Here is a 22,077-nt window from a genome sequence, read left to right on the forward strand (position 1 = left end):
AGGTATAGTTTCATTTGGTTTCCCTCTTGTCGAACTTTTTGTATTAGATCTCCAAAAATTTTGTTAGGCTTGTCACTCAATACCTGACCCCCTCCTCCCTGGAGCGTGACATAATTTGTACATGAACCCTTAGATGCCTAATTGGCACAGTTTAATTTTTAAATAAAAAATCTTGCTAAATAAAAAAAATAAATTTTATGAGAATAGACAAAGAGATTAAATTGAAATAAAAAATAACGAAAAATTGGCCAACATACAGTGAGTGACAAAACTTAGTAAACAAAATGCCTAATTTTGGGGCTCTGTATTGCAGCTTCTGGTAGTCCGAATCGGCTGATTTTTTAATGACGAGCTACAAATAACCTGGAATTTCGTCTTCAGTGGATTCATTACAATGCTGCTATTTTTCAATGAGTTTTAGAGGGTTGTTCGATGATAAGTAAAGCGATAATCGAGTATATCAGTATTCAGTAATCGAGCGATTGTTTTTTAATTTGGCTCAAAAACGGTTAGTTGTGAACGATTGGTTTGCTCGGCGAAATCTTTCACTTTCAGAAGTCACGCTAATTTACAGAAAAACCAACGACCCGTTTGAAAGATAAATAAAAAATAACTCGATTACTTACTTTTGCCTTCGAACAACTCTCTGAAACTCATTGTAATAAATTCACAAAATTGCAGGTTATTTGTAGTTCATCATCGAAATTTCAGTCAATAAACTGAGATACAGAGCACCAGTATGGGCATTTTGTATGGAAAATCAGCATTTGATTGCTTAACTTTTGTCACTGACTGTGAATCTCACTTAATGATTTTAGTTGGAATTACAGTCTCGATCTGATTTCAAACGGATATGAATAACAGGTGCTCCGTGCCTCAATTTTTTTCAAAAACTGCTCCGAGAGCCAAAAAGGCTGAAACCCCCTGAAGTAGACTGTTAAAAAATGGAATGCTATCTCATATTCAAACTTATAAATTAGTTTTCTTCCGTTTTAATGAGTATTTTGGATAATTTCGAAACTTTTTGCATCAGTAAAAGTTGACCCGTTGACCCATTCTCAAGCCAACTCGTGACATACAAACACCATTCCATTTTTATTTTCATAGTTGACCTCTTCGAGTATTCTTATTAAATACCTTTTTTATTTTCAAACATTTGGTCTCATAGACACTCAATCGCCAGTTGCCTGGTATTTTCGTACATTAGACATTGTCCTAGTTATCCTATTCACTTCTTGCACTTCTGTCTGAAACTCCTAAAAGATATGTACTTCATGTATGTATGCGAATCCCATGGCGTTTTTTAGCTTTTAGTGGATTCTATGGCGACGTTCAATTGCGCAGCAATAAAATAATTAAACTGTTGATGAACTTTGAATTGTGATTTTACATGCAGTGAATCTAATCTCACACATCAGTGAACACAGTAGTATTACTTAGTTAAAAATAACTGAGAATCGGATTTGCATAGGTAGATAAACATAGTTAATTTCTAACATTTAACTAACAAGGATGCTTTGGGTGGCGGGCGGTGACAGAAACTAAAATATATGGGATGCTCCCAGAGCAATCTTATGTTATCAATGTGACACCGATGTACAACTTACAATCGAGCCATAATTTATAATAATTAACTTTATCTCGCTCTGATCCACGTAGCGCCTCGAGGAAACCTTCGCTCAGCAGCACGAGGAAATGGAACAACTGTACGGCAACAGTGTGGTACCGATGCCACCGCAGTCTCCACAGGCGCATGATCTGCTGCAAATTGGATCGACCCGAAGCAGTATTTCCTCCTACTCGGACGGCCTGGGGGCATGACAGAGGGGGAACGGCGGCTACAGCACCACCAGTGTCAACAGTCGTCTCAAACGGTGAGGTGAGGATAAGCCGATGTCGGTCCATGTTCTAGGGAAACCCTACGATAGAAAGTGAATTCTATGGCTCCCTCACATAACTAATAGGAAATGTAAAAAAATATCAGAAAAGCTGTGTAGATAGTCAGGGTTATAAAAAGAGAATCGATGAGATACGCAATCTATCAACTGTGAGTGAAGCACTCTGTGCAATTAGGGCCGATAGCTTGTTCGGTCGGATGCTGGAGTAGGCAGCGATAGTAATCAATGTGTCAAAATTGATCAAGTGCAGCTATACAAAAATTCGTTATCCGATTGCATATAGTTTTGTTTTTTTCATAGGGTTAAGTTCAAAGTAGCGTTTAAATATCATACGTTAGGGATCTACTTAACCAAAACCTAATTTATACTTCATTCAAATCAAACAGCGAAACATATTTTAGCTGAGAAACTATGCAGAATAAATCCCGATGGTACCAATGTAAGTAAATCTAAATATGGTTCGCCAACTGTTTGTGTTTTAAATATTTATTACACACATGCAAATAAACGCAATATCTTCCAATCAAAACAATAAACGACAAGTCTGCCGACGCCTCTCCTAACTTAGCATTCTCCGAAAGCGCAGCATTTAGGATAATATCGCCCATTTTAGCCTACCGATTAATGTTATTACTTTCCTGGCATTTGTACATATGTATTTTCTTTTGAACCATGTTTTTAGAGTTTCATTTTAATAGTTAACATTATTTTAACTTTTAATATAAAAAAGTTTCGATTTTTAACTTCACGCCCAACGTGTTTCATCTTCAAATCGGATTTTCGAGCACAATGTGCATCCCAGTTGCTTTTTCGTCAATTATAAATAATTGAGTTAAAATAAGGTTACCGTTTCTACAATTCATTTCAAGCTTCCATGTTAATGCAACTTGAAACACTATAATTAAAGCTCGAAGCAGTTATTCCTTTTTATTGTATTTTTGTTAATCGTTAGCACCCAATAGAACAAACATGATCATTCCGAGTTTTAATCACCTGGGTTTCAAACAAAGTGAATATGGAAGCGTGAAATGGACGTCGGAACGAGTCCCCTAAATGCCATTATTCAACGATTCGGTCTCGATAAAATCAACGCATGGCTTGAGAGGCGAACTTCCTACGATTGCAAACTTTCAATTTATCCGGTTTTTGTTAATCGTTTAAACACTGATTCGATAGGCATAGTTTAGTTATTTCTATGAATTTAAATTAAAAATCACAACCACAAACGCAAAGTATTGTGAATTTGTACATAGGTCCTTTGATTAGTAGCAATAGCGAAAGTCCCTGTTTCTAGGTTCATTACCAGTACATAAGGTTGACAAAACAACAAGAAACACAAACTTGAATCAATTTTGAATGCAACTCAATCAGCGATATAGCCAATCGAATCCATCTCGATTGGTAACATTTACGAGAGACAGACTTAATGATAGATTGAGAGAAACAGTTTATTAGATGATCAAACTGAGGCAACTGATGGAAGTATAGAGAAGTAGATGGTTGATAAAAATATATAACAGTATACATATACATAGATAATGAAGAAAACAATATTTTATTCATTAATTCCGCTTTTTGATTGTATTGTATCCGAAATTCCTGGGAATTGTGAAAGTGATTGGTAGATGCACAATCGACGATGGATTGCCAATGGGTGAGTCCGTTTTATACTTTTATTTCGAATAAGCAAAAAAGTAGATGCAAATACAAAATCATATAAACCTTTACAAAGTGCAATCGTCGATAATAACGAGCAGGGTTCAAGACCATTGTGACGCCAACAACGTGATGAATGAGGAACCTAAAGGGTGCCGCAGAAATACGCAATGCTGCAAAGTTCAGGTCATGAAATGTACAAGCTTAAACGAAGCTACACAACATAGAGTACGATTCGCACAAAATCAATCTCTTCTGGACCTACACATCATGTGTATAGTTTTAACACAATCTGAAAAACTACTCTGAGTTGATTTCTTTTATCGCGAAGTATATGACACAAGAAAAGCTTTACAATCAACTAAAAACAGACATACGACTTATTACCGCACTCGTACCCTCTTCAAGTACTGCAGTTGTATAAGGTAGATGGGAACGTCATCAAGCCAATGTAATACGTGTATCCCTGCACATTACCGACAGTACAGCTGTGCTACGGTTCCGGACTCTCAGCATCAGTTGGAGGATTTTTCAAGGCGATACTTTTAGTCCACTGAAGTTTTGCCTGGCCATGAACCCACTTAACAGAATACTTAAGTAATACAACTATGGCTACCAAAGAACGAGTGGGGGCAAAAAGTTCAAAATTCACCTTCACCATCTTTATGGATGACCTGAAATTATTTGCGGAATCATTGGAGAGGCTGCATCAGCTGTTGCAGATTTCAAGACATTCAGATGGAGTTCAGAGTTGACAGATGCCGATTAATCCATCTACGCCGGAGTTACCGTTATCGAGCAGATGAAGATTTGGAATATGGTTGAAGGCGAAACCTAAAAATACCACAGATTCCTGCAACTTAGAGGTATTCATCACACATTGATCATGAGAGGCATTCCAATAAATTGGTCAGATGAAGTTAAGTATCTAGGGTTCTTGCTAGATAAAAATTTTACTTTCAAAAATCACACTGAGGGCATTCAAGCCAAATGTAATAAATATGTAAAATTTCTCTATACCCATAATTAATAGAAAACAAAAACTTTGTCTTAAGAACAAGCTTTTGATATTCAAACAATTTTTCTAGCCAGCCATGTTGTATGCTCTACAAATATGGACTAGCTGTTGTAATACCAGAAAGAAGGCTCTACAGAGAATTCAAAATAAAATTTTGAAAATGATTCTGAAGCTTCCTCCCTGGTGTAGTACCAATGAGTTACATAGAATATCCAATGTTGAAACATTAGAAGAAATCTCGCGTTCAGTATCATACAGGCGTATCTGCATTGATCGATTTCTCTTCGTCGATTTTCTCTTTGGACTAGTACAGGAAATTCAATCGATTTTGTTAACATTTTTCGATGTAACATGACGAAGGGCGATGAGTACTTGCTACTGACTTGAAAAAAGCGATCAAAAGCAGTCGCCCGGCCGAGCAATTAACTAAAGAGAAAATCGATGAAGAGAAATCGATCATTGCAGTTACGCCCTTATGATACTGAACGCGAGAAATGTCAAATGAAATAATTAATAATTTCAAACAAAAATCGTTACAATCTTCTGTTATTTATTATTATTTATTTGGTTTTACATCAATTAGCTTGATAAAACCTTTCTTCATTCTTGCAACATGCCCAACCCAGCGTATCCTTCCCACGATACTGGGTTCGCCGTAGAGTTGAGAGAGCTCGTGGTTCATCCTTCGCCGCCATACGCCGTTCTCCTGCACGCCGCCGAAGATCATCCTTAGCGCTCGGCGTTCGAAAACCCCAATAGCTTGTAAGTCCTCCTCGAGCATAGTCCACGCCTCATGCCCGTAGAGGACTACCGGTCTTGTGAGCGTTTTGTCCATCGTGCTTTTGGTGCGGGGATGAATCTTTCTTGACCGCAGTTTCTTCTGGAGCCCATAGTAGGCACGACTTCCACTGATGATGTGCCTTCGTATTTACCGACTAACGTTGTTCTCAGCCGTCAACAAGGATTCGAGGTAGACGAACTCGTCCACCAACTCGAAGGTATCCCCGTCTATCGTGACACTGCTTCCTAGGCGGGCCTGTCGCGCTCAGTTCCGCCTACCAGCATGTACTTTGTTTTCGACGCATTCACCATTAGCCCGACTCTTGTTGCTTCGCGTTTAAGGCGGGTGAACAAATCTGCCACCGTTTCAAATTTTCTCCCAACAATGTCCATGTCGTCCGCGAAGCAAACAAATAAGTCCGGCTCTCCGCATGACACCTTCAAGCGCAATATTGAACAACAGGCACGGAAGTCCATCGCTCTGTCGCAGTCCCCGTCGTGACTCGAACGAACTGGAGTGTTCGCCCGAGATCTTCACGCAGTTTTGTACACCGTTCATCGTTGCTCTAATCAACCTTGTGAGCTTCCCGGGAAAATTGTTCTCGTCCATGAATTTCCATAGCTCTACACGGTCAATACTGTCGTATGCCGCCTTGAAATCGACGAACAAATGGTGCGTAGGGACCTGGTACTCACGGCATTTCTGGAGGATTTGCCGCACGGAAAAGATCTGGTCCGTTGTCGAGCGGCCGTCGATGAAACCTGCTTGATAAGTTCCCACGAGCTCGTTTGCTATAGGTGATAGACGACGGAAGAGAATCTGAGATATCATTTTTTAGGTGGTGTTTAGGATAGTGATTGCACGATAATTTTCGCAGTTTGTCGCCCTTTTTGTAGATAGGGCATATAACGCCTCCGGTAGCTGTTCCGTTTTTCCCAGATTCTGACTGTCAGCCGATGCAGACAAGCGGCCAACCTGTCCGGGCCCATCTTGATGAGTTCGGCTCCCATACCATCCTTGCCAGTGGCCTTGTTGTTCTTGAGCTGTTGAATGGCATCCTTAACTTCCCCCATCGTGGGAGCTGGTTGGTTTCCACTCTCCGCTGTGCTGACGTAGCCATCGCTTTCGCTGTCCTGACTTTCTGTGCCTGTATTCTCTGTGCCATTCAGGTGTTCATCGTAGTGCTGTTTCCACCTTTCGTTCACCTCCCGTCCGTCCGTCAAGATGCTCCCATCCTTATCCCGGCACATCTCAGCTCGCGGCACGAAGACTTTGCGGGATGTGTTGAGCTTCTGATAGCACTTCCGCGTTTCTTTAGAACGGTACAGAAACTCCATCTCTTGGCATTCCACCTCTTCCAGGCGGCGCTTTTTGTCCCGGAATAGGCGGGTTTGCTGTTTCCGCTTCAGTCTGTATCTTTCCACGTTTTGTCGCGTACCATGCTGCAGCATTGCAGCCCGCGCTGCATTCTTCTCCTCTAAAACCTCATGGCACTCTTCGACGAACTAACCGTTTCTTGAGCTCCGTTCCACATATCCGACAATGCTTTCGGCAGCTTCGTTAATGGCTGCTTTGACTGTCCTCCCGCAATCCTCAAGAGGGGCCCTATCGAGCTCGCCCTCATCCGGCAACGCTGCCTCAAAATGCTGCGCGTACGCATTGGCGACATCCGGTTGTTTCAGCCGCTCGAGATTGTACCAGGGCGGGCGTCGATACCGTACATAATTGATGACGGATAGTTTTGGGCGCAGTTTCACCATCACCAGGTAGTGGTCGGAGTCAATGTTAGCGCCACGATAGGTTCTGACGTCGGTAATGTCGGAGAAGTGCCGTCCATCGATCAAAACGTGGTCGATTTGGGATTCTGTCTGCTAAGGTGATCTCCAGGTGTACCGATACGGGAGGTTGTGCTAGAAATAGGAGCTACGAATGGCCATGTTCTTGGAGGCGGCAAAATCTATCAGTCGTAGGCCGTTCTCGTTCGTCAGCCGGTGGGCGCTGAACTTTCCAGTAGTCGATCTGAACTCCTCCTCCTGATCAATCTGAGCGTTTAAATCACCTATAATGATCTTCACGTCTGGCTTGGGCACCGGTCGTACTCGTATTCAAGCTGCGCGTAAAATGTCATCATCAGTACTTCCAGAGTGAGGGCTATGCAATCTTCCATTGCCACGATTAATGCGTTATATATTTAGGTTAAGTTAGATTAAGTAAGTTGAAAACGTGTTTTTTTCTATTATAAGCAGATGAATTCAATTAACCTGTAAAAAATCTGAACTGCTACGGCAAATGAATTGTAATATGTTGTTAACATAATGTTAATAAAATCTTATATTTGTTTAACCAAATTAGTCTGATAGTGTTGTCACATATCACATAGATCACATAGATATAAGATATGGAATGATACCAATGAAAAAAAAAAAAAAAAAATCACACAATGATCAAGAAGGGGCTGCAGGGAGAGTTTATGTGTCGTTTCGACTGTATTTTGAATGATGAATGCGAACAACACGTTTGTGTGTCCCTATTGCCGTATAGTTGCGGAGTGGCGGATTGGGCTAACACTTGGGTTTATTCTAAGAGTGGGGTGAAGTGAGAATTGTCGGTCTCGTATAGCGAGGTGACAATTGGCTTGTTTAAGGTGATTATAGAACGAAGCCACGCCTTAAATTTTCAAGAGCACAAGACTTGAGAACCAAAAAGCGCTCCGCGTTGAAAATTCATCCCATTGGTCACGACCAGCAAGCAAGCAATTTGATTGGTTTTCAACGCGAACTGTTGTCAGATTCTCCAGTTTTGAGCACTTGAAAATTCGAAGTTTGGCTTCGTTTTATAATCACCTTAAGGGTGTCCAGTTTTTCACATATCCTGAATCTTAATTAAAAATTGAACAAGAATCCAAAGTTTCAAAATTTTTCGTGACCAGGAACTATTTTTAAAACACGTTTGAAGCTAGTATGGAAATCACTTTTGAATCATCCCTCGGTAAATTTTACTTCGGAACGAGCTGTCACTATGTAAATTGAAATGTCATTGAGTTGACGGATTGAAATCTTTTTTAATCATTTACAATATCAACATTAAAATATTGAAGTGTGATAAATGGTGTTATACTTAGAAAAATGTGCTCTTTCGATCAAGTTACAAAAAAGTACGATTTTTTCTTCACTAAACAACTCTATTCTCGACTCGAGTGAAGTGACTCGTCGTGTAAATCAAATGAAAAGTTACTTCACTCGAGTCGAGTATTCGTGCTTATTCTGCGCGGCGTGTGAGTCGAGACGACTCGCTCTCACCGCGAGTGACGTGAGACGACTAATGTTAATCAAATGGGAGCGAGTCGACAATTGTCACCTCATTCGACTCGTGTCACCTCACACGCCGCGCAGAATAGGCACGATTGTCACCTCGTTATACGATACCGACAATTCTCACCTCATCCCACTCGTAGAGTAAGCCCAACTGACTTGGAGGCGAGTGTCGTACACTATGCACCGAATGACCTACACTCGTCTGTTGAGAGAGTCGCATGGAGCAGGAAAACCGGTGTTCATCGCGGATCTATCTCTGAAGCTTCAACCCAAAGTCCGGTTCACGCAACGTTCCACCAACCTAAGTCTAAGTCTAGAGCATCCAAAATCCGTGAGTAATAAGGTGTCTAAATTAACTTCTGAACTGTGACCACTAGCAAGGTCCGAAAACCTCACCATAAGCATCAACGACCCTGGGACTCGATGACCAAAAGAGGCCTTGTGCATCCACGCCGTAGCTTGCCGTTGGCTTTAGACAGATATCTGAAAAACGAGACAATCGATCACGCTCAAAAATTTGATGGTTCGGTCACCATCAGCGAGTGACTAATCGGCCAAGTTTTCCAGATTTGTGCTCTTGAAAATTTGAGGAGTAGCTTCGATTCATCTTTACCTTAAGCTAAATACGCTGTTCGATCGAGAAAAAACGGTGGTACGGTGAATATCATTTGAAAAAGAAATTTATTTAACTATTCGGAACACTAATTTCCAACGATTACCTCTATAGATTATAAGACATGTTGAAGAAGTGGTGAAGAGATAGGAGGGAATAGAAGAAAATCGAAGCTGTGTTTTGTGGTTTAATTGCAATATTAATTTGCTATGATAAATCAAATATTAGTTTGAAAATTAGATGGTAAAACGGATAAAAACAAACTGATTCCATTTTTTTCTCAACATAACAGTATTCTTCAGTGTATGTATTCGTAAAAAATTCCAATTGGAATTTCATTCGTCTGATTGACATATTTCATGCAACATTTCAGCCGGAAATATTCCATTCTGAATTGTTTCCGTCATTTTCTTTTTTGACACACTCTCTCTTCTTTTTAATTGACGGTGTGTTTTGATCTGATTGGCAGTGGTCATCGAAATCGTATGTTGCTAAACTGGAGCATTTTGCTCTAACAATCTATGAATTTTCTCGCTACCGTTTTGGTAAGATAATATTCTTATCATTTTTGCAGCCTTGCTGGCATAGTGTTACTTGACCGGGTGTTGAGATAGCTATGAATATCACAACAACAGTCGGGTCTGCTGGTGATGGTACAAAACAATGTTCCTATCTGTGAAGATTTCGGCCAGGATAGTAGCTTTGATCGCTCTAGTTTTGCTACTTAGTACAATTGTGATAGTCCATAGTGGAGGTTTGTAAAGCTAGTTTCGTATTAGAGATTTTTTTTGTAAAATTATTTTGCTTCGCAGCGAACAATCTTCACATGTACGATGGGATTCGTACGCAGGATATCATAGCTGGTGACGTGTTCTTTGAAATTGTCGATCCACCGGAGCTAGAGTACACCTATCGCATAAGGCCAGCGAAAGACTTTGGGACATCGTTCGAGTCGGCTTCCTTCGGAGTTAAGGAAGGTAAACTAGTTCCTGCGATTCCATCCGATGCCTGTGAGCCAGATTTTGTCAACGAGAAGGACCTGAAGGGAAATATCGTCCTGGTGGAACGTGGGTGAGTAGAAAGACTATTTTAACTTATGAATACTTTGTTGTATGCGAGGAAATAGCAGTACTACAAGTATAGCTATTGATTTCATGTTTAATTATTACAGACATTGCTATAGATGTTTATTCGTCGATAAGGTCGTGGGAAATATAAGCTATAGGGTGCCGGTACCAATGGTTGTAATGTACCAGTAGATTGGACTATGGAATAAAACGTACATTTTTCGATAAAAACGGCATGCGCTATTTTTGGTGGATAGATCGCCTCTAGTTTAGTTGATGTGCCAAATTTCAGCTTTTTATTTTATCAAAAAGTCATATAAATAATAAAGTTTACGTAAAAAATTGGCTCCCTTGCACCAATAGTTGCCGTCCTGTTCCAGTAATGGATCAACGGTTGGAAGCAGTTTTTAAAATGGATGTATAAAAATGAAGAAAAGTCCCAGAGATGATCTTTATGATTCATTCGAAAGATATTAGTTGTTGTTCCGAGGGAAAAATGTTAAACCAATGTAAAAATTTATCATTTTGTTAAAAATTCCTTGTATCGTTCCCGAACGTCTACTACTGGAGCACTAGCGCAACTACTGGAACACGTGTACCAATAGTGGCTCAAGCGATTTTATGTTGAAAAAATAGTTTTATCACTCTTTTTATATTTTTCCCATATAATAGAGCTTGAAATCTTTCTGTTGACGCCAAAAGATCTCTGTTAGGGCTTTTCGTTATTTTGTTATGATTTTTATAGCTTAGGTAGTCCACTAATGGCACCGGCACCCTAAATCGATATAATACGGTGAAACGTTTGCGTTCAGTCGTAATGCCTTTCGTTTGTCTCGCACTGTGTTAGCTCATCTTACACTAATCCACAAAATATGTGATAAGAAGATCTACAAATGTTTTAATCGAGATCGTTTCATTTTCTTTTGCTCGTTAATTTCTGGTCGTACAACTTCTGGCACGGCATTTTTCTACCGTATTCTGTTTCTCGTCTTGGCCTGGAGACCTCTGAACCTGAAGCCTATGTTGCAGGTTCGAGGTTTGGTATACTGCACAAAAGTCTTGCTCATATGTAACTTTTTAGCCTCATGTTGAACTGAGGCGTTCGGTATCCATTTAAAGGTCCCAATTACGCGTTTGTGGTCGTTCTTGTTGACTCGACGATTTTTTTTTTTTTTGGGATCTTCGCTTCCGATCAACAACCAGACGTTTTTCAAACCATTTTATGATACGAGACACTAGGGAAATCGCAATTCGCGAGAAAGTTTAGAGAGTTGAATCCGTTTAAAGGAGATTTTCACTACGAAGACTACTGTGTGGACCCCTATCGGCTACAAAGTAGGCCGTCCCTTATTTTTCGAAAATGGAAATGTTATAAATAAGTTCGTCATTGTAAAGAGCTCGTTTTGGTTTAAAAAAAATCAGGTAAAAATTTGAAGTCCGTACGTGAACGCTAAGTGCTCCCCTAACGATCGTAAAGGTATTAGGTGTAGATGACCCCTGTGCGCCAAATCGAGCTCGCTGCTCTAGTGTACGCAACATAAGTACGAAAAGCTATTGGTAACAAATTGATAATCAGCATAGAATTCTAAGTTAAATCACAGACAAACAGACGTAACACTGACGAAATTCCATCGACCACTCAGTTAACGATCATTTCAAATTCGCTGTGTTACAAATCTGACAACCAGAGGCGCGCGCATCGTTTTTCTTCGCGTTTGACGTTTCACACTACCGCCATCTGCCGGTCTTGTTGCATGAAACACCTTTTCATGCAACATGCTCACCAGATGATGATAGTGTAAACTGGGCGATGGATTTTGAAGAAATTTGTTCTAAGTGTTACGTCTGTTTGTCTGTGGTTAAATTATATTTTATACTGTGGATATCTTCATAACACTGCATGCTGATATAAAATTTAAAATTCAGAACTACAAGAGGATCGTTCAAATATTACGTAACGCAAAAGGGGGAGGTGGGGGGGGGGGGGGTTCTTCCGTAGTGTTACGGTCCATACAAAATTTTTAAATTTTTCATACAAAAGCTGTTACGTGGGGGTCTAAAATTGGCAAATTTCATATTTGAATCATCCCAAAGAAAACAAATTTCTATGCTGTTTATCAACGCGCGCAGGACAATTTGTTAATGGTGGCTTTTCGTACTCATGCTGCGTGCACTAGTGCAGCGAGCTCGACTTTGCGCACTGGGTCATCTACGCCTAAAACCTTCAGGGCCGTTGGGGGACCACATAGCGTACACGTACGTACTTCAAATGTTTACTTAATTTTTTTTTCTTACCAAAACGAGCACTTGACAATGACGAACTTATAACATTTTGAATTTTCGAAAAATAAGGGACGGCCTACTGCAAAGCTATGAAAGCCGTTGCCAACTTATTCGCCTGGAACCCCTGTCCGTCCACAGAGATACAGCTAGCGCTTTGTTTACTGCCGATATTCTGCAAGAACACATAGATTGCCCTGCCCTGTTGAAGCAAGTCAACACAAATGTGCATTTATTTTGTGTGATGAACATTCAAATTTTGTGTGGAATGTTAACACGCGATACTGTTGAGAACTCCCTAATACTTTTTAGTAATGATAAACCTAACTCTATTTCTTTCAGAGAATGCTCATTCCTGACCAAAGCAATAAACGTCGAGCAGGTCGGCGGTCGTGCGGTCATCATCACGGAGGTCGATTCCGGCTCGGACGATTATGATTACTATATTGAGATGATCCACGACAAAACCGATCGAGACACCAACATACCGGCTGCTTTCCTGCTGGGCAAAAACGGACTAATCATTCGGAAAACGCTTGCCAAGCTACATCTTCGCTACGCGCTTATCAATTTGCCGGTGAACTTGACTTTCGTTGCGCCGCATGAGATCAACCAGCCACCGTGGTTGCAGTGGTAGTCAGCGGAAAGTTGCAGCTTGTGTTAGAATAACGAACAAATATTTCACCATTCCGTGTGTTAGTGAGATCAAAGTCCCAGTGTGATACTCTCTTCGAAAAAAAAACTAAACAATAAACGGTATTAATTTATGGATGTTGTTAAAGAGACTAATTTTCTAGTCATGCTGTGAGAAACAAGGAACGATAAGCAACAACAAAAACGACAATTGCAATAAACTTACTGTAGAAGCTGAACACAAAAATGTTTGTTTTACTAGTGCTATTTGTTTCGACTATATACGTTTCAGAACCATTCAAGTTTTATGAAGTCGAAGTTGATTTAGAACAAGTTTTTCAACAAGGTAAACCTTTGCCAAGATTTTGGACTAGTACAGGATTGTGCCCTCCTGCACCGCGGGAGAAAACCTCCGAATTCTTGCTATCGGAGGATAGTTTACTGAATTTGGAAATCATTGGATCGCTGCCAAATCAAGGGCTAAAATACGTCAGGATTCATTGGTTGCTTGACATGATCAACTTTTCGTAAGTATATTTTGTAACGACTATATCATCATCGTACTTTCTCAGGTTCTCCACGAAACGTTGCATATCAGAACTTTGGTTATGGATATTTTATTGTCTAATTTTTGAAACGTAGCAAATTCTCAATTATGCTAATATTCCAACCTTTTGGACGCAAATTATTTAACTAAGGGGCCTATTTTGTAACTCGAGCGAATTCACGTGACTCGTCTGTAGTCATTGTCGATCAAAGTAAGCAGCATATTTCAGATGTCACCCGTCGACTCCCATAGTAATCCAGTCACATAGAGTGACAACTGTCGAAAAACTCGAGTGACAGAGCTGAGTTGAGCGAATTTATCGGTCGACAGTGACTCCAGTCGAGTCATTTTGATCGACTCGACTTATAAAATAGGGCCCTAAGCAACAAAGTTTTATCGAACTTATAAGCTAAGACTAAAAACACCACGACGTGAGTCAAATTTTTATGACAAATTTGGGCTAAATTATCGTGAACCACTCAAAGCTTCAGTTCAGGGATTGAATCCTGAGAAAATTGAGAGAATCTCTCACGTATTGCTCTCTGCAACTATCATAATATGCTGCAAATTATGAGAGACTGTTTATCGTATACTGCTACAACTTTGATCAGATTGGGGGAATAGTAGTGAATGATAAAACTCCTCTAAACGTGCTCCAAACCTGGGGGACACTATTGCTATTGGAAGTTCTTGCATTGTTTATCGTGCCAGTAAAGAAAAACACCTACTCCCAACGGTAAACAAGCGAGAAAAATGGATTTTATCATCGCTCTCTCTCTCTTTGGGGCTCTCGTTCGCTGCTTCCATTTATCAGACTTATTACAACTTGCGATACATTGACGATCGTAGACCGCAACAGATGGGATGTTCTTCTTTGCTTGCTTTGATCGTGCTTCATACTCAAATGAGAGCGAATTCTGCAATGCCTGGTTTTACGAACTAGAGTCATTGCCGGCAGATAGTGAGATGGTATATGTAGTAGGATATATATTGGACTAAAATTCTAAAATGATCATGAAGCTTGGAGATGCTACTGTCCATATTTGCATTGTCGACTTAAGTGCCAATATGACCAGAATGCATTGTTTCATTGATATGCATTCTTTACCTAATAATACATTGGTTTGACATACGAACAAAGCTTGGTTGTTCTGAAATATTTGAACTGTAAAAAGAAAACGGATTGACATGATTACATACACCAACTTATCCGAAAAAAAAATCGGATATTTTAGCGTATAAACGAGGTTGCTATGACAGTGACCTGGTGTTTACGTCAATTCTTCAATATAATCGTTCATCAAACTCACTGATTAGGCAGATAAAACGACGTATGCGTTTGGAGATGACAAAAGTAAGAAATTAATCAAAAAGTCTTCCCCAGTCAACTTTTAATTTCAATCCTTAGCAAATGCACAGATCATTTGACCGAAATTTTTGAAAGATCCAAGAATGCAGCTGGGAAAACAAAACGCATTTTCACAGCAAAGATAGTGCTGGTGTTTACGTCGACCATGGGCAGGCTAGAATATTGTGGGCTCAAGTGTATCATAAAATCTTTTAGCATTGATGTTACCACATACCATACCTTACCAGTCAGGCTAAGGTCTGGGTGTCTTCTCATACATATATGAGACGTCTCCATTCGAATCGGTCTATGGCTGCCCGTTGCCAGCCACACATTCTACCAAGGGAGCTTCAGAGCATTTTCAACTTGGTCGACCCATCTTACTCGTTGCGCACCACGCCACGCCGTCCTGTGCCGGTCGGATTGTTTTCGGGAACCATTTTCACCGGGTTGTTTGTGTTTATTCTACGAGTAGCGTGAGATGAGAATTGTCGGTCTCGTATAACGAGGTGACAATTCTCAACTCTAGTGAAGTGACTCGCCGTGTAAACCAAATGGAGAGTCACTTCACTCGAGTCGAGAATTGTCACCTCGCTATACGAGACAGACCATAGGGTTCTAAAGCCCTGTCCCAATTTTAGTGCTAAACGCTTAAGTTTAGGCCAAAATCACATGTTTACTCAATTTTTTAATGTTCTCCGTTGGTTTAAGCCCGAAAACCATTTTTTATGTTTCTTTAGATTTTGTCACACCCCTTGGCTTAAACTCAAATTTTTGGGTATATTTTGTTTTCCGTGTTCCTTCCGAAATGTCAGATAGGAACAACCCCAGTGTTAAAACTAAAAGCCCTGTGGTGTTTTGACGACTAAGCGAACGTCAAACATGATCAAAAGTGTCAAGGTTCATTCATGGACCAAATTTTTAAATTAAAGTTTAAACATGATATAGTCCTTATTTCAGCGGGAAAAATTGCTAAAGGAGTTGCAGTAACATGCTCTTTCGTGTTATCAAATAAAAACAAGAATTCATTAAAAATTTTAGGACCCCACACCACTCGTAGAGTGAGCCTAGTTATACGACATTCTGGTGACATACCCAACCCACCGCAACCACCCATTTTTTACGAAGTGGTCGATAGTTGGTTCTCCCAGCAGCTGGTGCAATTCATGGTTCAATTGCCTTTTCTACGTTCCATATTCTATCTGCACTCCGCCGTAGATGATCCGCAACACTTTCCTTTCGGAAGTACAAAGGGCGCTTTGTTCCTCTGCACGTATGGTACCGTCGTGTGGGTTGACATTGGTCCATAAGGGTGACTATAAAGAGGGGGTCAAAGTTACCTCCTAGACCCAGTGTCACCCCACAGGTCGGTATATGTTTCGTTCTCATTGAGGACTACCGTTCTAATCAACATCTTGTAGATGTTAACTTCGATTGCGAACTTCGCTCGAACGAAGAGTTCTGCGGTGTCCAAAGTATACACGATTTCCAGCCACGATGCGTATCTAGTCCATCTATACGAATTCTTCAACCGCCTTGATATCATCGTCAATATGAATTCGAGGTTCAGTGCGCATAGTACCTTCGTGCTGTGCGTACACGAATTCTCTCTGCTCTTGGAAGTTTTCTTAAAAACTACCTAAAGCAATAAACCAGTACTTTTCAGTGCTACTTGAACAGTACTTTTCAGTACTATTTTTTTCTACTATTGATCCCTTTACGACCCTTGTTTGGACCCGTGCCTTCGATTTTTCGTTGGACCCGCTGGCGAAAGCTAGCGGTGGTAATCCTTCTTGGACACCGTTTTGGGAAAAAACCTCTCGAAGGTCACGTCACGTCAGGTCACGTTTATTCCCTAAACATGGTTGAAACAACAAACAAAAGGAAGGGTGAATCTCTGAATTCACAACTTCCTTCCAAAAAGTGGGATTTAAAAGTGTCACTAAACGTGGCAAGAATGGAAGAAAAAACGTTTCTCCGGAATGCGAACTTTCTTCCAAGGGTGAAATGGATAATGTTGATATTTGCATCGTAATGAGCAATCAGTTGGATCTTCTTCTTTCTGGCGTTACGTCCCCACTGGGACAGAGCCTGCTTCTCAGCTTAGTGTTCTTATGAGCACTTCCACAGTTATTATCTGAGAGCTTACTATGCCAATGACCACTTTTGCATGTGTATATCGTGTGGCAGGTACGAAGATACTCTATGCCCTGGGAAGTCGAGAAAATTTCCAACCCGAAAAGATCCTCGACCGGTGGGATTCGAACCCACGACCCTCAGCTTGGTCTTGCTGAATAGCTGCGCGTTTACCGCTACGGCTATCTGCCCCCCCCCCCCCAGTTGGATGCTCTAGACAAATTTTCCGAACACCAAATCGAAGCAGTCTCTAGCCCAGGTTCTTTGATTCAAGTGAGGAAGCAAAGATTGCCAAATTGCCAATGAGTGCCGCCTATCGTGATCAGTTGTTCCGAATTTGCGGGATTTAGGCAGGAGATCTTGAACTCCATTAGGGGAATCAAGGTCTCTTTCCAAATCGCAAAGAAAGAAGACTGTCGCGTTTTGCCGGAAACACCTAAAGATCGCGAACTTTTTTTCAAACATCTTGAAGCGAATAAGCACAAATTTTCTACTTATGACGACAATACTGAATGTTTGTTCAAAGTTGTCTTGAAAGGTCTCTCAAGTGACTATAAGTCACCTGAAGAGATCAAAAATGGAATAAATGATTTACTTGGATTTTCCCCAGTCCAAGTAATCATTATGAAAAAGAGAACCCAATCTGGCATTGTTCGGAAAGGGCTTTCTCAAGAATTTTATTTAGTTCACTTTAACAAAAAAGAACTAAATAATATTAAAGCTTTAGAAAAAGCAAAACTTTTGTTCGATGTCCGTGTGACGTGGGAACATTTCCAGAAACCTGGTGGAAATTACCAGAACCCCACTCAGTGCCGTCGGTGCCAAAAGTTGGGTCGTGGTACAAAAACTTGTCGCATGGATGCTAAATGCATGATTTGCGGAGGTTCTTCTCACGCCAAGGACGTCTGTCCAGTGAAGGAAGATACCGATAAGTTCTTATGCGCCAATTGCAAGGGCAATCATAAGTCCAATTTTTGGGATTGCCCATCGCGCAAGAGAGACGTTGATGCTCGTGCCAGGCAGATAAAAGATAATATCCGTTACGATAACAATCGTTTCCGGAGTTTGCCTGGTAGAGTATCGAACAATATTCATTTTTCAGTTAACGATCGCTTGTTCATGAATCATGCACATCAGGACGATCATAATCATGCTCATTCACAAACTAATTTTAATCCGTCGGGTAGCCGTTTGAATTTTTCAATTTCGAATGTATCTACCCACGGTAAATCCTTTGCCGATATCGTAGCAGGTAATTTGAACTCCTCCCCTGTTCGTACTATGAGTACCTATTCTACTTGTTTCAAATCAAATGGAAAAAAAACCTTACCGCCACAGGTAACTCCTACTCCGCCTCTTTGTCTACCGAAAATTCTAACGGAAAATCACCAAATGTACCCACTTCAAGTGATATGTCTGCCTCTGATTTTAATTTTCTAACTGAACAATTGAATCTAATGATTGATGCAATGTTCAAAGCCACCACTATGACTGAAGCAGTCCAACTTGGTGTAAAATTTACTAATCAAATTGTTATTAATTTCTAATGGATCCAATTAATACTTAAAATATTTTAAATTGTAATGCTCGTTCCTTGAATGGTAAAGAGGATGAGATGTTTAATTTTCTTACAGCTAATAACGTGCATATAGCAGTTATTACTGAAACGTATTTGAAACCTGCATCCCAACTCAAAAGAGTTCCTAACTTGTTTGTTTATCGTAATGATCAACTTGATGGGGCATGTGGGGGAGTTGCAATCATCATTCATAGGCGTATAAAACATCAACTGTTTTCGTCATTTGAAACTAAAGTTTTTGAAACTTTAGGTGTTTCTGTTGAAACACAGCATGCTAAATAAATTTTCATAGCTGCCCATTTGCCTTTTAAATGCTCTGGGCAGCAAGTTAATTTGATCCAAACTGACTTGCGAAAATTGACTCGCAATAAGTCAAATTTTTTGTCATTGGTGACTTTAATGCCAAACATCGGTCATGGAATAATTCTCAAAGTAATTCCAACGGCAGGATTTTTTTTGATGAGTGCTCTTCAGGATATTTCTGAATTCAATACCCTGATAGCCCTACGTGTTTTTCCTCCTCTAGAAATCCATCTGCGATTGATTTGGTCTTAACCGACTCCATTCATCTTTATAGCCAATTAGTTACTCATGCTGAGTTTGATTCTGATCATGTACCTATTACTTTCAAATATCACATGAAGCGATTTTCAGTTCTATCAGCTCCACTTTCAATTATTTTCGAGCCGACAGGAACACATAAAACATATATTGACTCTAATCTTGATGTTAACATTTCTTTACAAACAAAACCTAATGTTGACAATGCTCTTGAAACTTTAACAAATTCCATTGTTGAAGCCAGGAGCATTGCAATTCCAAAATGTGAAGTAAAATTTGTATCCGTGATTATAGACGATGATCTTAAACTCTTGATCCGTCTTAAAAACGTGAGGAGAAGGCAATTTCAACTCACTCGCGATCCTGCTATGAATATTATTTGGCAGGATTTGCAGAAAGAAATCAAAAAAACGTTTTTCACAATTAAGAAACAAAAATTTCGAAAATAAAATTTCTCAATTGGACCCTGGCTCTACGCCATTTTGGAAATTATCTAAAATTTTGAAAAAACCTCAGAAGCCTTTACCGGTTTTGAAAGAGGAATACAAATTATTACTAACTAATTGCGAAAAAGCTCAAAAACTTGCTATGCAGTTTGAAAGCACGCACAATTTTAATTTAGGACTTACTAGTCCAATTGAAAACCAAGTTACTCAGGACTTCGAAAATATTCTCAATCAAGAGAATGTTTTCGAAAATTTCTGGGAGTGAGAAGTGTGAGATACCTAACTTACCTTGATACCTTGATGGCTACAGCGTAGCATCACGCCATTGCCGGGCGTATTGTAGAGCTCCATCTTCGTCGGTCTTGGGCGAAACTTCTCCAGTTACCCCGAACGTTTAGGGTCGCCAGCTCCTCTTCCACTGCGTACAGCCAGTGTATTCGTGGTCTTCCCCGAAGCCGCCGACCTCTACCTGGTTCTCTGCTGAATATTATTTTCGCAATTTTTTCTTCCGACATTCGCACTAAGTGACCAGCCCACTGAAGTCTGCCGTATTTTACACGATTGATAATATTCGCATCTTTGTACACTTGATACAACTCGTGATTCATGCGTCTGCGCCACACACCATTTTCGAGTTTCCCACCGAGTATTGTCCGCAGCACTTTACGCTCGAAAGCACCGAGAGCTTTCCGGTCTGACTCTTTCAACGTCCACGCTTCGTGCCCGTAGAGAGCCACCGGAAGAATCAATGTTTTATACAGGGCGAATTTTGTTTCGGTTTGCAAGCTGTGGGACCTAAGCTGGTTACGTAGTCCATAAAAGGCCCTATTCGCAGCCGCAACACGTCTTTTCACTTCGCGGGAAACGTCGTTGTCACATGTCACAAGTGTTCCAAGGTAAACAAATTCTTCAACAACTTCAAACACATCCCCATCAAACACTACCTCAGCACTTACACCACCATGCCTGACTCTATCTCTACCTGCAACCAAGTACTTCGTCTTGGTAGAATTGATGGTCAGGCCTATCCTCGCTGTCTCCCTCTTCAGAGGCACGAAGGCCTTTTCCACTGACCTGCGATCGATTCCAATCAGGTCTATATAGTCCGCAAAGCCAAGGAGCCTGTGCGACCTTGTGATAATAGTGCCATTTCTTTGCACGCCAGATCTCCCAATAGCACCCTCAAGTGCAATGTTGAACAGTAAATTCGAAAGTGCGTCTCCCTGCTTCAATCCGTCTAACGTCACGAACGAGGTTGACACCTCGTCTGCGATCCGAACACTTGATTTCGAACCATCCAGCGTAGCACGTATCAGCCTAATTAGTTTCGCCGGAAAAACATTTTCAGACATTATTTGCCAAAGCTCATTTCTTTTCACTGAGTCGTACGCCGCCTTGAAATCAATAAACAGATGGTGAGTCTGCAAGTTATACTCCCGGAATTTGTCTAGGATCATTCGCAAGCTTAACATCTGGTCCGTTGTCGAGTGGCCCTCACGAAAACCAGCTTGGTATTCGCCGACGAAGGACTCCTCGAGCGGTCTCAGTCTGTTAAACAGGATGCGTGACAGAATTTTGTACGCCAAATTCAGCAGGGTAATTCCTCTGTAATTGGCACACTCCAGTCTGTGCCCTTTCTTGTAGATAGGGCGGATGAGGCCATCCACCCAGACAACCAAAATGTACGTATAACGAAATCACCTGGAAGCTTTATATGTACAAAATTTCACTTATAAGATGTCGCGAAAAGGCCTTCTACGTACAAAAGTGGAGGCGATATGCGTGCATATATTATGTGATGAATAATAACATACAATGCGAGTGTATAAATATTCTACCGAACCAACCTGTGATCTTATGCGACTTAACTTATCTAATCTAATCTAATCTAATCTAAGCGCTTGCACAGTCAATATTGAATTGCATCCTGGAAATACTGGAATTTCTTCTAGTATTTTCTTGTCAGCATTAATGTTTGTGGAATATCGGTGATACTACACAAATATTAAAATGGCCAGGCCCACTGTGCAGACTTGGTCTTGAAGATAACTCTAAAGTTCACGGCGATCAGATTATCCACTTATGAATAATGTGATAGACGTAAATGTTTGAATTGTTTTAATGAAGAAACGGGGACAACCGTACCAACCGTCTCATTTCAGGGGAAAAGTTCAAATTGTTGGGAGTGGCGTTGCTAAGA

The 22,077-nt window shown here is 40.6% G+C and overlaps 3 protein-coding genes across 27 annotated transcripts in view; all 3 read left to right on the forward strand.

Moving 5' to 3' along the window:
• Nucleotides 1–3,464, forward strand: part of LOC5564725 (serine/threonine-protein kinase 10) — a 157,091-nt gene extending 153,627 nt beyond the window's left edge. For all 22 annotated transcript variants that reach the window (XR_002501700.1, XR_002501695.1, XR_002501708.1 and 19 more), the window contains one exon: nt 1,660–3,464. Coding sequence is in view for 3 of the 22 variants with exons in the window: in XM_021851544.1 (XP_021707236.1) it covers nt 1,660–1,821 (162 nt within the window). In the remaining 19 variants the exon portion in view is untranslated. The remainder of the gene's footprint in view (nt 1–1,659) is intronic.
• Nucleotides 3,465–9,675: 6,211 nt separating this feature from the next.
• Nucleotides 9,676–13,499, forward strand: LOC5564726 (PRADC1-like protein). Of its 2 annotated transcripts, XM_001649020.2 has the most exons (4): nt 9,676–9,763; nt 9,855–10,034; nt 10,093–10,351; nt 12,970–13,499. In XM_001649020.2, exons 2-4 carry the CDS (start codon nt 9,944–9,946, stop codon nt 13,262–13,264), a joined length of 645 nt encoding a protein of 214 aa, XP_001649070.1. In that variant the 5' UTR covers nt 9,676–9,763; nt 9,855–9,943; the 3' UTR covers nt 13,265–13,499. The 2 variants fall into 2 exon arrangements, with proteins under 2 accessions (XP_001649070.1, XP_011492924.1); XM_011494622.2 differs by having other exon boundaries at nt 9,732–10,034.
• Nucleotides 13,488–22,077, forward strand: part of LOC5564727 (alpha-L-iduronidase) — a 28,756-nt gene continuing 20,166 nt past the window's right edge. For all 3 annotated transcript variants that reach the window (XR_002501716.1, XR_002501715.1, XM_001649019.2), the window contains exon 1: nt 13,488–13,787. Coding sequence is in view for 1 of the 3 variants with exons in the window: in XM_001649019.2 (XP_001649069.2) it covers nt 13,507–13,787 (281 nt within the window). In the remaining 2 variants the exon portion in view is untranslated. The remainder of the gene's footprint in view (nt 13,788–22,077) is intronic.

This window comes from Aedes aegypti, chromosome 3 (genome assembly GCF_002204515.2).
Source record: "Aedes aegypti strain LVP_AGWG chromosome 3, AaegL5.0 Primary Assembly, whole genome shotgun sequence".
NCBI lineage: Eukaryota > Metazoa > Arthropoda > Insecta > Diptera > Culicidae > Aedes > Aedes aegypti.